This window comes from Protopterus annectens, chromosome 4.part0 (genome assembly GCF_019279795.1).
Source record: "Protopterus annectens isolate FY-2018-M chromosome 4.part0, PAN1.0, whole genome shotgun sequence".
Classification (NCBI taxonomy): domain Eukaryota; kingdom Metazoa; phylum Chordata; order Ceratodontiformes; family Protopteridae; genus Protopterus; species Protopterus annectens.
Window position 1 is genome coordinate 911303223 of NC_056733.1, and position 13480 is coordinate 911316702.

General features: G+C 44.7%; 1 protein-coding gene across 1 annotated transcript in view; it reads right to left on the reverse strand.

Moving 5' to 3' along the window:
- The window catches only part of RNF10 (ring finger protein 10), a 2146785-nt gene that overhangs the window by 590168 nt on the left and 1543137 nt on the right, over nt 1-13480 (reverse strand). The window contains exon 14 of the mRNA XM_044069816.1: nt 7276-7433. Within this exon, the coding sequence (XP_043925751.1) occupies nt 7276-7433 (158 nt within the window). The remainder of the gene's footprint in view (nt 1-7275; nt 7434-13480) is intronic.

A 13480-nucleotide genomic window follows, 5' to 3' on the forward strand; every position in this document is an offset into this window, starting at 1 on the left:
CTTATATACATCTGACGTCGTGGAAGAAAGGACAGCAACCGACGCAGGACCCAAGACTTTGTTAATCAGGCCAACTGAGGGCTACCTGCAAGCAGATAACCCAAATGTAATGACTGCAACAGTGAAACATGATGAACATCCTGGAGTAAACTACTGATGGGGGGGGTGGGGGCCGGCTCGATGGACGTTTATGAAGCAGCTTGGAAATCTCTAGCGCTGCAGTCTCCCTTTGAGCGGGTGGGACATCTGGGAGGTGCTTTGGTTGGATGGGAGGGGCAACAAATGGGATGGTGTAGCCTCCAGATATTATTTGAAGCACCCAACGATCTGCACTTATAGACTCAAAAGCCACTGGCTCGTGAGCTGTGGGGGGTACCTCTAGGGGAACCGCCTGGGGCTCCTCTAGCAGGGGCTGTCCCTGGGACAAGATGAAGGGAGTCGTAACAGAATCAGAGGGAGTCTGGGTGGAATCCAAGGAAATAGGCTGGGGTCTCTATCCTTGGGAGAGAATCCTCTCCACCACGTCGAATGTCTATGGAGAGCGCACCTCCTTAGCACCAAACAAGGAGGAAGCTCTCCACAGGCCCACCATGAGGATCGGGGCTGAGGCTAGGGTAGCAAGAGCTCCGAAGGAACGGCTCAGATCCGAATCCCTGTCCTCGGCCCAGATAGCTGCTTGGATCAGAGGAAGTCAAGGTAATCGCCGGAGTCGAGGTTAGAGGAACCATCAGCGCCGAACGAATCCCCAGCTCCGAAGATCCTCGGATACATAAACCCCAAAACCACAGGCCGGATTGGGAAGGAGGAATAGGATAAAAGAAGGGCAAGGAAGTCCCCTCTCCGGTGGGAGAGGGGTCTGGCAAGACTCCCATCTGGATTTGGGTCCGAATAAATCTCATCATACTGTCCATATCCATTTCAGAGAGACTCAGTCGAGCACGAGGAAGCAACAGACTCTGATCTAGCTGGACGCTGCGAAGATGTGGATGAAGGCCTCTGTTCTGAAGGCTCAGTTGGCTCTGGGGAGAATCTAGGGGAGTGGAGCCAAGGAGAGACAGGTCTCAACACCTTGGAAGGCGAGCTAGGGAAGGACTCCCGCTCTGGAGACAGTTTATGGGGCCTATCCCCCTTTTCTGTCTCTATTCTTTTTCTTTTCTCTTCTTTTTGCATCCCCTTCAACAGGTCTAGTGGAAGGGTGAGTCCCAGCCTGAGGGTGGGGTGGGCATTAGGTGTGGAAGCAGAGGCAAACTAGTCCAGAGTGGCAGCAGGGAGAAGGCCTGTAGCTACCAGTTTGGCCTTCCTCTCCAAGGCCCTAGGGTTAAAACCTGTGCACACACTGTACTGCATGGATAAATGGGGAACGCCCAAGCAAACTGTGTGACCATCCACCGGTGAAAGCTTATGGCCACACACTGTGCATTTCTTAAATGTAGGCTTAGGCTGATCAGCCATTCTACACACACAGCCACACCTACCAAACCAACACAATAAAACCACGCACACCTATGGGGAAGGGCGGGTCTACACTAAACTACTTCAACTAAATTTTTTTTTTTTTTTTTACCGACAAACAAGCATTTGGGGGAGGAAAGGGAACAAAGAAACTCGCACTACACACAAAAATATGACCAAAATGCACTTACAACCCTAATGTTCAGAGCTACAGAGACCAAGATACTGATGCACGAAGCGGCAAATGAGATCTGAGGAATGGCAGGAGATGGTGATGGGTTATGGGTAATGAGGAGGAGCTTGGAGCAGATGCTTGAAAAGTTGCCGGCTTGGATCCGATATGGACCCGAATACCCACAGGTTGCAGATAAAATTAAGCTTACTTCAGATACCTGGTTCACCATTTCCTGTTTTAGGGACCACTCGTGAGGCATTAGAATTGCTCTGCTCAATTTGTCCGCTATCACTCTAGAATTCCACGGAATATGCACTGCAATCAGAAAACGTTGAGACTGTCCATTGCTATACTCAGCCTCTCAACACAGGGGGTAGGATCTGGTTCCACCTTGCTTGCTAATGTACCACACTACCGACATTGTCTGTCTGTACTGCAGTTGTGCCTGGTGGAAGTGTGTTTTGGAATGGCTGCAATGCCAGAAGCACTGCTCTCTCTAGGACACTGATGTGCAAGTGGTACTCGTGTTCCTGCCAAATTCCTTGGACAGTCTTTTTCAGATAATGTCCCCCACCCTATCTAGGAAGCATCCATGGTCACTTTAGCGACAGGCTAAGGGAGAGCGAATGGTCTTGTCTAGAGTTACCTGCGTGGATTGAAGCAACCAGTGTAAGTCTTTCTTGCAGGAGTCTGTAATGAAGATCTTGTGGGACATGGGTAACTCCTGCATGGATCACTGAGCGAAGAGTAGCCACTGTAGGACTCGTAAGTAGATGTGCTAGAAGTACTAAAGTTATAACAGCCGCCATAGTGACCAATACCTTTAGAACAAACTTTGCCTGCACTTTCTTTTTCAAGAGCAAGATGGACACTTGATGGCGCAGTGTCTGTACCCTGTCGTAAGGCAGTTTTGCTACCACGTCTTCTGTGTTTAAGTCTGCTCCTATAAATGTAATATGCTGTGATGGTAACAAGGCAGATTTTTCAGAATTTTTGGTAATGCCCACTTCCAAGCACAGATGAATGGTAGTGTCTCTTGCTTTGGTTAGTAGATGGTCGGTGGTGGTGGTCAGGAGCCAGCCGTCTTAAGTAGGGAAACACCCGGAATCCTAGACGCCTCAGGTGAGCCGTGACTACTGCCATGCATTTGGTAAACACACTGGGGGCTGTAGTGAGACCAAAGGGCAAGCTCGGAATTGGTAATGACTGGCTCCCAGCTGAAAGTGTAGATATCTCCTGGATCGCCTATTTTTATGGTAGTATGCATTCTGAAGATCGATTGAGCACATCCAATTGTCTTGTCCCAGAAAGGGGAGTATAGACTGCAATGTCACCATTTGGAACTTTGATTTTTTTTTTTTTTTTTTTTTTTACGGACTTGTTCAGCCTGCTGAGATCCAAAATGAGTCTCCAGTCCCCTGTTTCTTTGGAACTAGAGAGAACCTTGAGTAAGTTCAGAATCAGATTTGGTCTGCGGGGACTTCTTGGATGACTTTCTTAGCAACCTTTGTATCTCTAGGGTTGCTTGATCCCTTTAACAGCGTGGAATGTCTGGGACTGATCTTGTTTGTGGGGGTGGGGGAGAGAAGGGTATGTTGTATCCTCTGAATATTGACTGTACCCATTTGTCTTTGTTTAGCCAGGCTTTTGGGGGACAGTGGCAAGACTGCCTCCAGAGATGGACAAGCGGGCCTCCTTTCAGGAGCACTGGAAGGGTCTGCTGCCAGAGAACATCTCTCTTTTGCCCTGATTCTGCAGACCCCCTCTGCCATGAGGTCGGTGCCTTCCATTATTTCCCCCTCTACCCCTGGGGGAAAATTCACCACGTGTGTCTCGCGAAGCTCTTTAGGATTTACGGAACCCCATTTTCTCATCCTTCTGGCCTTTCGGAAAAGGCCTGGTAGGGAGGGAAAAACGTACTCCCTATGGCAGACAGTTTTGCCTTCTTGTTCGCACCTTTTCAGTCTCTAGCTTTTGGACCAAACAAGAACGAGGCGTCAAAAGGGTTGTTAATGAAGACGAAGGGTTCAGGAAACTCGCAAAGGTGCATCCATGAATGCCTCCACAGAGCGATTCCTGTAACAGCTGCCCTACTCGTTCCACTGGCTGCATTAAGAAATGAACCGCATAGAGGAGCTGACTACTGAATTTAAGGTAGCAAGCTGGATGGTCACCTTGACTGGAAACCCTCCAGCTGTAGAACCTTGGAGGGCATCACTTAGCTCCTTTAAGAGATCCCTCTCAAGTCTGGTAAAACGGGTCAAATAGTTCAGTGACCTGAGTAAAGGTAGTTGAGGAGAACGGACACTTCCCATACCTATCCATCATTCAAGATTCCTTATTTAGTGGATGGACAGATGAAGTCTCAGCTAACTTTTTTGGTGGCTGCCGCCACCACCATAGCATCTACTGGGACACCTTTGGTTAAGAAATCTTTGTCGGATGGTGCAGTTATGAATTTTGTGGGCATCCTCGGAACAGGTTCCATGGATTCTGGAGAGCCCCATGCCCTTAAACTAACATTGAGGAGCTGGTCGAAGGGCGGAGACACTCAATAGGTAGAGAACCAAATGCCTCCAGGTATATGGTGTCATCCTCAGAAGGTGTAAGGGTCTTCCAGCCACCTCTCTGCTTCAGGATCTCTAGGATTTCTGAGAAGGCATCCACAGAGGGTCACAGTGAGGACCCTTCCGAATTATCCAAGTCTGTATCTGAAGTGACAGACTCCTCAGGGGAGTCTAGATGTTTCCTCTTGCATGTTCTCTTCTGCGGGACCTCTCCAGAGGGGATCCTCTAGGGAGGTTTCAGAAGAGAGCAACTCACCCAATGAGGCATCCTGGGGCACTGGTTCTCTATGCCTGGGGGGGGGAGCGATGGTAGAGGCACAGACACCAGCACTTTTGGGGGAAGAGTGCTTGGATCAGACAGTGGAACCATCAGGGATAACAGCACACTCAAGACCTCGAAGGCGTCACGACCCGGTCCCAAGGGAGCCTCCAAGTTCTGAAGAGCCAGGAGACTTCTCCCATACCAAGGAGGTGGGCTTCGAGGCCGATTGAGGTGTCAAGCTCACCCACTCTGATGCCCCAAAAGGCAGATTCAGATCCGGCAAAGGTTGGATCAGACTCTCCTCCCTGGATCAGACGGGGGAACATCGGCTCTCAGATCCTTAGACAGAAGATGGCACCAAAGAGGTCGGAGCAGAAGTCAGGACCGAAAAACCAGGGGGTAAAGTCAATGGTTCCACCACAAACGCATCCAAGCACTCCAGCTCTGAAACTACTTGGCCCGGAGGAGGAATAGGAGGAGCAGTGGCAGTTGTCTGTTCCAATTCCTTCTGGGCTGGAATTGAAAGAATCTCTAGCCAGAGCAGGAGTCCGAAGCAACCTCCTGACCACCCACTCCATGTCACCATCGAACAGACTCCTGGAGGATCGACAGGACAGGGTCAAGGATTTGATGCTTCCAGCCACCGACTGCAAAATAGGTGACTGTGGAACCAAGTAGATCAGCTCCAAGGTTGGGGACCGGCTCAGTCTATGGCTCCTAGTTGGTTCTGAAGAAACTACCGGAACTGAAGGAATTGTCTTTTCTGCCCCAAAATCCTTTGGGTCCAAAGTGGTGTCTTTAGCTATCTTCTTTACTGGCTCAGAAGTAGGAGCCGAAGATGACGCTCTTAATTGACTTACCGATTTTGGGGAATCAGAAGATTTGGAGGAAGTCTGGTTCCTTTCCAGTGCCTCAAAAAGAGGAATGTTAAGCATTCCCCTAACTATAAGCTTGTTTTTGAGTTCCAGCAGGATCCTCGAACTAAAACTGTGACAAATGGAGCATGAGTCTTGAAGGTGTACTGCACCCAAACAGTAGACAACTAGTGTGCCAGTCGGTTAATGACATTTTTTGTGAAAAGGAATCACACTTTTTGAAGCCGGACTGCTTCACTTCTTTTCCTTCTTTGGACATAATGGTAAGCAACAACAACAAACACTGCCCAGGAAACTAGATTAATAAGGTTAACTATAAAATAAATCAGAACTATCAAAACCATTACACCACACTAGTAAAGAATAACTGTAAATATATATTTTCTACTTTACTTTTTTTTTTGAACAGTCACACAGATAAAAGAAAAAGGCTAGAGAGGTCTCTAGATGAACGTCTCCTCAGAGGAGAGGTCTCTACACAATGAAACCTAGGGGAAGGAAGTACAAAGGGGAGCCCTCTAAATAGCTAAGGAAAGAAAAGGCGAACCTCCTAACTTAAACAGGTTCGTTAAAGATGAAAGTTTTTAGAGAAAACTAGACAGGTAAGGCCTAATGAAAGCAACGGCCAGCCACAAACACAACAAGCAAAAAACTACTAATTCACCACAAGGTGAGACCTAAAACACTAACTACAACAATATGTATCCAAAGATATTATGGAAAAAACAGAATAATATTGAAACACTATTTTCACTTAGCCTGAGCCTAGTGAGAAGCATCCGGTCTAGGCAAACGAGATCTGGGTAATTTTCCCTAAGCATGACGGAATAGGGTATAGCCTCGAGCCAGTCAAAGCCCTCGAGCTTTAGTAATAGGCGGAGTCGGAAAAGATGCTCGGTTCCGAACTCAACCAGCAAGAATGAGGGCAAGATGGGACAACATAACATTTCTTGACTTGCTCAAACATACTCTGAATAATGGTCAAACATACTCTGAATAATGGTCATAGCAGCTAAAAACTGGTTTACTCACTGAAAGCCGGCATGAATGTAACCAGTCCATAGGAGACAAATTTCTTACTATACCTGCCCAACCACTACTTTTTATATTAAGTAGTATTTATTGACATTTGTTTACAGAGACATTCCAACTGGATGCAGGTCCTTTTTCAGCGGATGCCCAGGGAGAAAAGCTCCACATCATGTACATGATAGAGATACAAAGTTGCAGCAATAGTAAACATTACAGGTTGTTGGCCTTAATACAATAACAAGATACTGATTATCAACAGTGTATACAGAAAATGTTGCAAGTTAAGATGGTTTCTTGTCATTTACAACAGTAGTAACAAAGTTGTCAGACAAGATGTTAAAGCATGTAAAGACAACTAGCTATTTCTAACTGTGGTTAGTAGTGGCGGTAGTATAGTTGGGTTAAGAGTCTAGGTGGGGGTGTTAGTCTGGATTATAACAAGGACAAAGCCAGTGCAAATTGAAGAGGAATTTGAGTGAAGTCTTGAAAAGGCTGCTGGAAGGTAGAGTAGTTATACAGGATGGAAGATTGTTCCAAAGTTTAGATATGGTACATGAAAATATGGCTTCTCCTGCTGAGTTTTTGGGTTTGATAACAGATACTGCTGCTGAAACACTACAACCTGCTCTGCCGCCACAATGACTACATCACCGCAATCTGCACTGGTGGTGCTGCAGTAACATTACCAAAATCTGTGCTGTTGCTGTACTACCACAATCTTCACTGATGACGCTACTACAGTAACATTACTATAAATGTGCAGCTGTTGCTGTTATTACATTACCATAATCTGCACTGGAACTGCTACTACAATATTAGTCTGTGCTGTTGCTGTACTAGCACAATCTTCACTGATGACGCTACTACAGTAACATTACTATACATGTGCAGCTGTTTCTGTTATTACATTACCATAATCTGCACTGGAACTGCTACTACAATATTAGTCTGTGGTGCTGCTGTTACTACTGCAATACCACCACCTTTAAGTCCTGTGTTTAGCGCATTGATGGCACTACTGCAATAAACTGTTGGTACTGCTGCGAGAAAAACGATAGTGTAGCTCACTGCTGGAAAACAATTACAATGCTGATGCAGTAACAGCACCATTTTACATTCAATACTATCACTATGCTACTGCAATGACTGCTGTAACATGCTGCTGCACTGAGATTACCAGAATACTTCACCAGTGTAATAACAAGTACAAGACAGGCAACGGCAACATACTACATGGCAGAGATAAAGACTAAACAAATTTTTTTGGAGGGGAGGGCGATGCCAAGTCTGAATGAAGCTACTATACTTTGATTTCCATAAGATCTTTAAGCTTCTATAGTTTTGCATTATTTCTCCTTGAGAAAAGTTTAGAGGATAAACTATACTCCATTAGATATAAAGGATCCTACACAAAAGCATGCCCAAGGGTTGCAATTCTTTGCCCATCATAAGCAGCCACCTTTGTTGACAAGCAGTAGCCAGTGATTACTACTTTAACAGCTGTGCCTGTTACTCCTTTGTCATCAGTACAGATTACAACATAGCAAGCAGTCACCATAAGCAGGACCAACTATTAGTGATTCAGCCCAATGCACATTGTTTGCCTGCTAGCCAGACGATGAGAACGCTGCTGATTATCCATCACCAGACAACTGACCACAGTGGCCAAGTAGTGGGTCAGTTGCACTGCTGAGATGTAATTTTACAGACAGAAAATTAAACTGAATTCTAACATGCCAATGCAGGAGGCTGAGACTGACTGTATCCTAGTCACTATAAAAACAACCAGGTTGTGCCCTGAAAAACGTTCATAAAATGAATAAAACGGAATTAAACAAACAGCCATTCAGGAGCCATAAAAAGAAGTTATGTACTTACCATAACGTTCCATGTTTGTAGTCCATCTCACCTACATTCTTGCTGGATGGGTTCAGAGCAGATATTCGGCTCCGACTTGGCCGATACTAAAGCTTGAGAGCTTTTACTGGCTGGAGGCTAACCCCTAATCCTATGGTGCCTCACAGCAATTCCCCAGATCTTGTTTGCAAGAAAGCAATAAGTACCTAATAGTTATGAAACTATATATATAACTGTGTACATACATTGTGTAACATTATCCATGCCAGGTGGACAACAGCTACAACCCGGTCAGACAGCATAAATATAGTCCACCAGATCCTCCAGGGAGCAGGAGGGAGGGACGCAAGAATGTAGGCGAGATGGATTACAAACATGGAACGTTATGGTAAGTACAAAACTTCTTTATGTTATGTAGTCCTATCTCGCCGTAATTCTTGCTGTATGGGACAGCGTCCCTAGCACCTTTATTCCGGGTGGCTCAAGCGAAGAGGCTCAGCACAGTGGACTCTAAGAATGACATGTTCCAGGAGGCCAAATCCAATATGTAATGAGTGACAAAGGTATGTGGTCTTGCCCAAGTAGCTGCTGCACAAATGGTATCAATTGGGAGCCTAGATCTAAAGGCACATGAAGCTGATACTGCCCTCGTAGAGTGGCCTTTAGCTTTTTGTTGGGTAACTGTTTCCCAGCAGTCTGATAAGTAAAGAATATACAATCTGAAAGTCATTCTGAAAGGGTAACCTTAGAAACAGGCAAGCCTTTATTTTTTGTCCGAAAAGGAAAATTGATCTGATTTTCTAAATTCTTTAGTCCTGTGTAGGTAAAACCTGTGAATTCTGTGGATGTCCAACAGGTGTAGCCTGTATTCAGATTTATTAGAATGATTTGAAAAAAGCACTGGTAGCTAAACAGTAGTGTTAAGATTATGTTCTGAACATACCTTGGGAAGAAAGGAAGGGTTGGTCTTAAGTGAGACTCTATCCTTGTGGAAAACAATGTAAGGAAGTTGAATAGTAAGAGCTTGCAATTCTGAGACTCTCCTAGCAGAGGTTATGGCTACTAAGAATAGTGTTTTTCAAGATAATTTCAGATCCGATGAAGAAGAGGGCTCAAAGGGGGAAGAAATTAAGGATGTGAGAACTAAGTTTAGGTCCCAGGGTTCTGGTGGCTGATTGGAGGCCTGAGAAGAACTCCCTTCAAAAAGGTTTTGCACAAAGAGTGGGACATAATGGGATTTCCCATGTAGCCAAAACGGTAATTAGAGATGGCAGCTAACTGAACTCTAACTGCAGCAGCCTCAGTTTCTTCATGAAAGATGGACGCAAGGAAGGATAACAGATTCTATAGGAGCTGCATACGGATCTAAACTTTGGTTTACAGCCCAAATAAAGAAAGTACAGTTGTGTACACTTAGCATAAATGTAGATGTTAGAGTGTGTATTCACTGTTGCAGTCATTACATTTGGGTAATCTGCTGGCAGGTTGCCCTCAGTCGGCCTGAAAAACAAAGTCTTGGGTCCTGTGTCAGTTGCTGTCTCCTCTTCCATGACGTCGGGTCATCAGGGGTATAAAAACATGCAGCAGACGCCATTTTATTCATTTTTTTTGCCTCAGATGTCAGGTGCCCCCCAAATGGGGAGCAAAATTTTATATATATATATATATATATATATATATATATATATATATATATATATATATACATACACATATATATATATATATATATATATATATATATACACACACACACACACATATATATATATATATATATATATATACACACACACATATATATATATATATATATATATATATACACATACATATGGTGGAATGATACCTGATCCCCTTGGGCACAGGTTTACCATGGTGCAAGTAGCAGAAACGAATGCAGTGGCTTATCCACTTAGAAATCGTCTGCTTTGATATAGCCTTCCCCTACGACCCTGCAGCAAATGCCACCAGTAGTTGCTCAGACTTCTAGAGATTTGGTCCTGTTTAAGTAGAATCTTAGTTGTCTGTGTACGTCCAATGAATGCAGAATTCGCTCCCCCTTGTTCTGCGGATTTGGGTAAAAAGTTGGCAGGTGAATTGTCTGGTTAAGAGCCACACTGGATACCACTTTAGGCATAAAAAAATTGGTCCTGAGGGACACCTTGTCTGGGTAAAAAATAATAAAAGGCTTCACAGCCATGAAAGCCTGTAGTTCTGAAACCCTTCCTGCTGAAGTGACTGCCATGAGAAAAGCTGTTTTCCAACATAGAAATTTTATATCCGCAGTAGCTGCTGCTTCAAAAGGAGGCAGGGTGACTTTTTCCAGCACAAAATTGAGGTCCCATGCAGGAACTGGTGATCTTCTGGGAGGCCTTACATTTTTGGCCTCTAAGATAATGTTTAGGCAGAGGATGAGAAAAGAGGGAAGGCTCTGTGTTGTAATGAGCCAAGATGGCAGAGGCATGGATTTTTATTGAAGAAAAAGACAGGCTCTTGTCAAGCATCTCAGTCAAACATTGTAAAATCTGAGGAATATTGGGCTTTGCTGCGTCTGTTCCTTGTGCTTGGTTCCAAGCACATAATCTCTTCCATTTATCAGCATAAGATTTTCTGGCTTCCAAAATGACACCCATCACAGATTTACTGAGAGGAGTTGTTTGAATAATTAAGTGATCAGCCATGCTGCAAGGTTCAGAGTTTGGAACTGAGTGTGCAGAATTTGATTGTTCTGCTGAGACAGGAGATGAGGTATTGGAGGCAAGTATCAAGGGGGAAGTTGAGACATATTCCTTAGAAGTGGGCACCAGTGTTGGCGAGGCCAGTCCGGAGCAACTAGGATCATTCTTGGTTTTTCCTGTCTGACTTTTAGTAAGACCATGGAGAAAAGAGGCAGAGGGGGAAAGGCATAGACTGATAGGTTTTTCCAGCTGAAGGATAGGGCATCCACTTTCCATGCTTTTTTGTGATGAGTTCTTGTGCAGAATTTGTCCAACTGATAAATTTGTGGAGAGGCAAATAGATCAATGTCTGGGCTCCCCCATTTCTGTGTTAACATGCTGAAGATTTGTGGGTCCAGTTTCCATTCATGTGGGTCCATAAGATTTCTGCTTAGGTCGTCTGCCAGAGTATTTTGTTTTCCTGGCAGGAATTGAGCTTGAAGATGCATTTGGTAAGTCAAAGCTGTGTTCCACAATGCCATGGCTAGTCTGCAAAGGGGGTAGGAATATGCACCCCCCTGCTTTCTTAAGTACCACATAACTGTGGTGTTGTCAGTCTTTATCAGTAGTTGTCCTGGATAAAGTAAGTCCCTGAAGGCTGTCAGAGCATTCTGAACAGTCAGCATCACTTTCTGGTTGATATGCAGATGCATTTGTTTTGGGCTCCATTTGCCCTGAATGCATCTCCCTGCCAGGTGGGCCCCCCAAGCATAGTCTGATGCGTCTGTAGTTAGGGTTTGGGTGGCAGGGCGTAGAGTGAATGACGGACCCTTGTTTTGGTGACATGTCTCTGCCCACCAAAGAAACTCCTGTTGTAGGCAGGGAATAAGAGGAATCATTGTTTCCAGACTGTGACAATGTTGGCTCAATAAACTTTTTAGGTACCATTAAAGTTTCCTCATACGCAGTCTCGCATATGGAATTAGTAGAATGCGGGATGCCATGAACTCCAAAGCATGCAGAATTTATCTTGCAGATAACTAGGTTTTTGTTGCCATTTGTTTGAAATATATAGTCAGATGCCTTTGTTTGTCAGGCGTAAGGTAAGCCATCTGGGCAGTTGCATTCAAGCTTGCACCCAGGAATTTAATTTGAGAGGGTACCAGCTGGGATTTCTTTTCGTTTGTGTACCCTAGGCATGATAGAAGCCTTTTTGCAAACGCCAGATGTTTAAGAGTGTCCTTGTCCTCTGCTTGAATAAGACAGTCGTCCAGATAAGGATAAATTTGTATGCCTCTGTCTGCAGAATGCAATTACTGGTGCCAGAAACTTCGTAAAGACCCTGGGCACAGTAGATAAGCCAAAGTACAGTGCAGAGAATTGGTAATGCAAAAAACCTGCCTTGAAGCAGAAGTATCTTCTGCAGGATTCCCTTATTGGGATATGCAGGTATGCCTCTTAAGTCTAGAGTCACTAACCAAGCATTCCTGCCCAGCATAGGCAGTAGCTGTTGCAAAGTCAGCATTTTGGAATGTCCAGGTAAGTGTTCAAAAATCGATAAGTCCAGTATTGGACGCCAAGAATTCTTTTCTGGGCACCAGGAAAAGTCTTGAATAACAACCCACTTTTTCTTTTTCTGGTACTGGCTGAATAGGCCCCATATCCATGAGGGACAAAACTTGTTCCTGAGCCTCTGCCCACTGATTTTGTGACAGATCTGGCCATCCGTTTGGAACTGGCAAAGTATGGAAATGAAATCTGTACCCCTGGGATACTATGTTCAATACCCACTTGTCTTGGGTAATTGACTGCCAATTTTGAGCATGAAGTGCTAGTTTTCCCCCCACGGGGGCTGCCAAAAGATAAGTGCTTGGTGATGGTAGAGGTAAGTCATTGAGACTGCTTACTAAACGGTGGTGCTTTGTTTCCTCCAGATTTGGAGGTGGAGGCACCCCATTGCTTTGACCTGTAAGAACCCTGTGATTGGTATCTGGAGCCTTTTGAGTGCCTGGATTTGCCTTGGGTGGCTCTGTTGGACAGAGGAAATGACCAAGTTTTAGTAGGCCAGTGCCTACTAAACCTGGGTGGCTGCACTTTCAAGAAATCTTTTACAGTTTGCATAGATTTAGCTTTATCTTCCATTTTCTTTAAAACCTCTTCTGGCTTATTACCAGAGTATCATGCTGCAAGGGAACATTCAACAATTTAGCTTTAACATGATCAGGCAGATTTTGCTCCTTGAGCCAGGCATGTCTTCTAATCACAGATCCACTAACTGTGGACCTGCAAGGGACCTCCAAGGAATCAAAACCACATTGCAAAGTATGCTTTCCAACTTGTTCTGCTGAATGCAATAAATCCTGTAACTCTATTTTCCATACAATCAGAAATCAACATTTTCTGTTTCAGTAAGCCCATAACATGCTGTTGATATTTAAGCATATGAAACTGGCAGTTTATGGCTCTGAATGCCAAGGTAGCAGACATATAAACCTTCTTTCCCCATCTATCCAGCACCCTGGAATCTCTATCGGAGGGGGTATGATTTTTGGCTGTAGAGGCCTTTACACCCATGGGACCCTGAGAAATAGTCTCTTGAT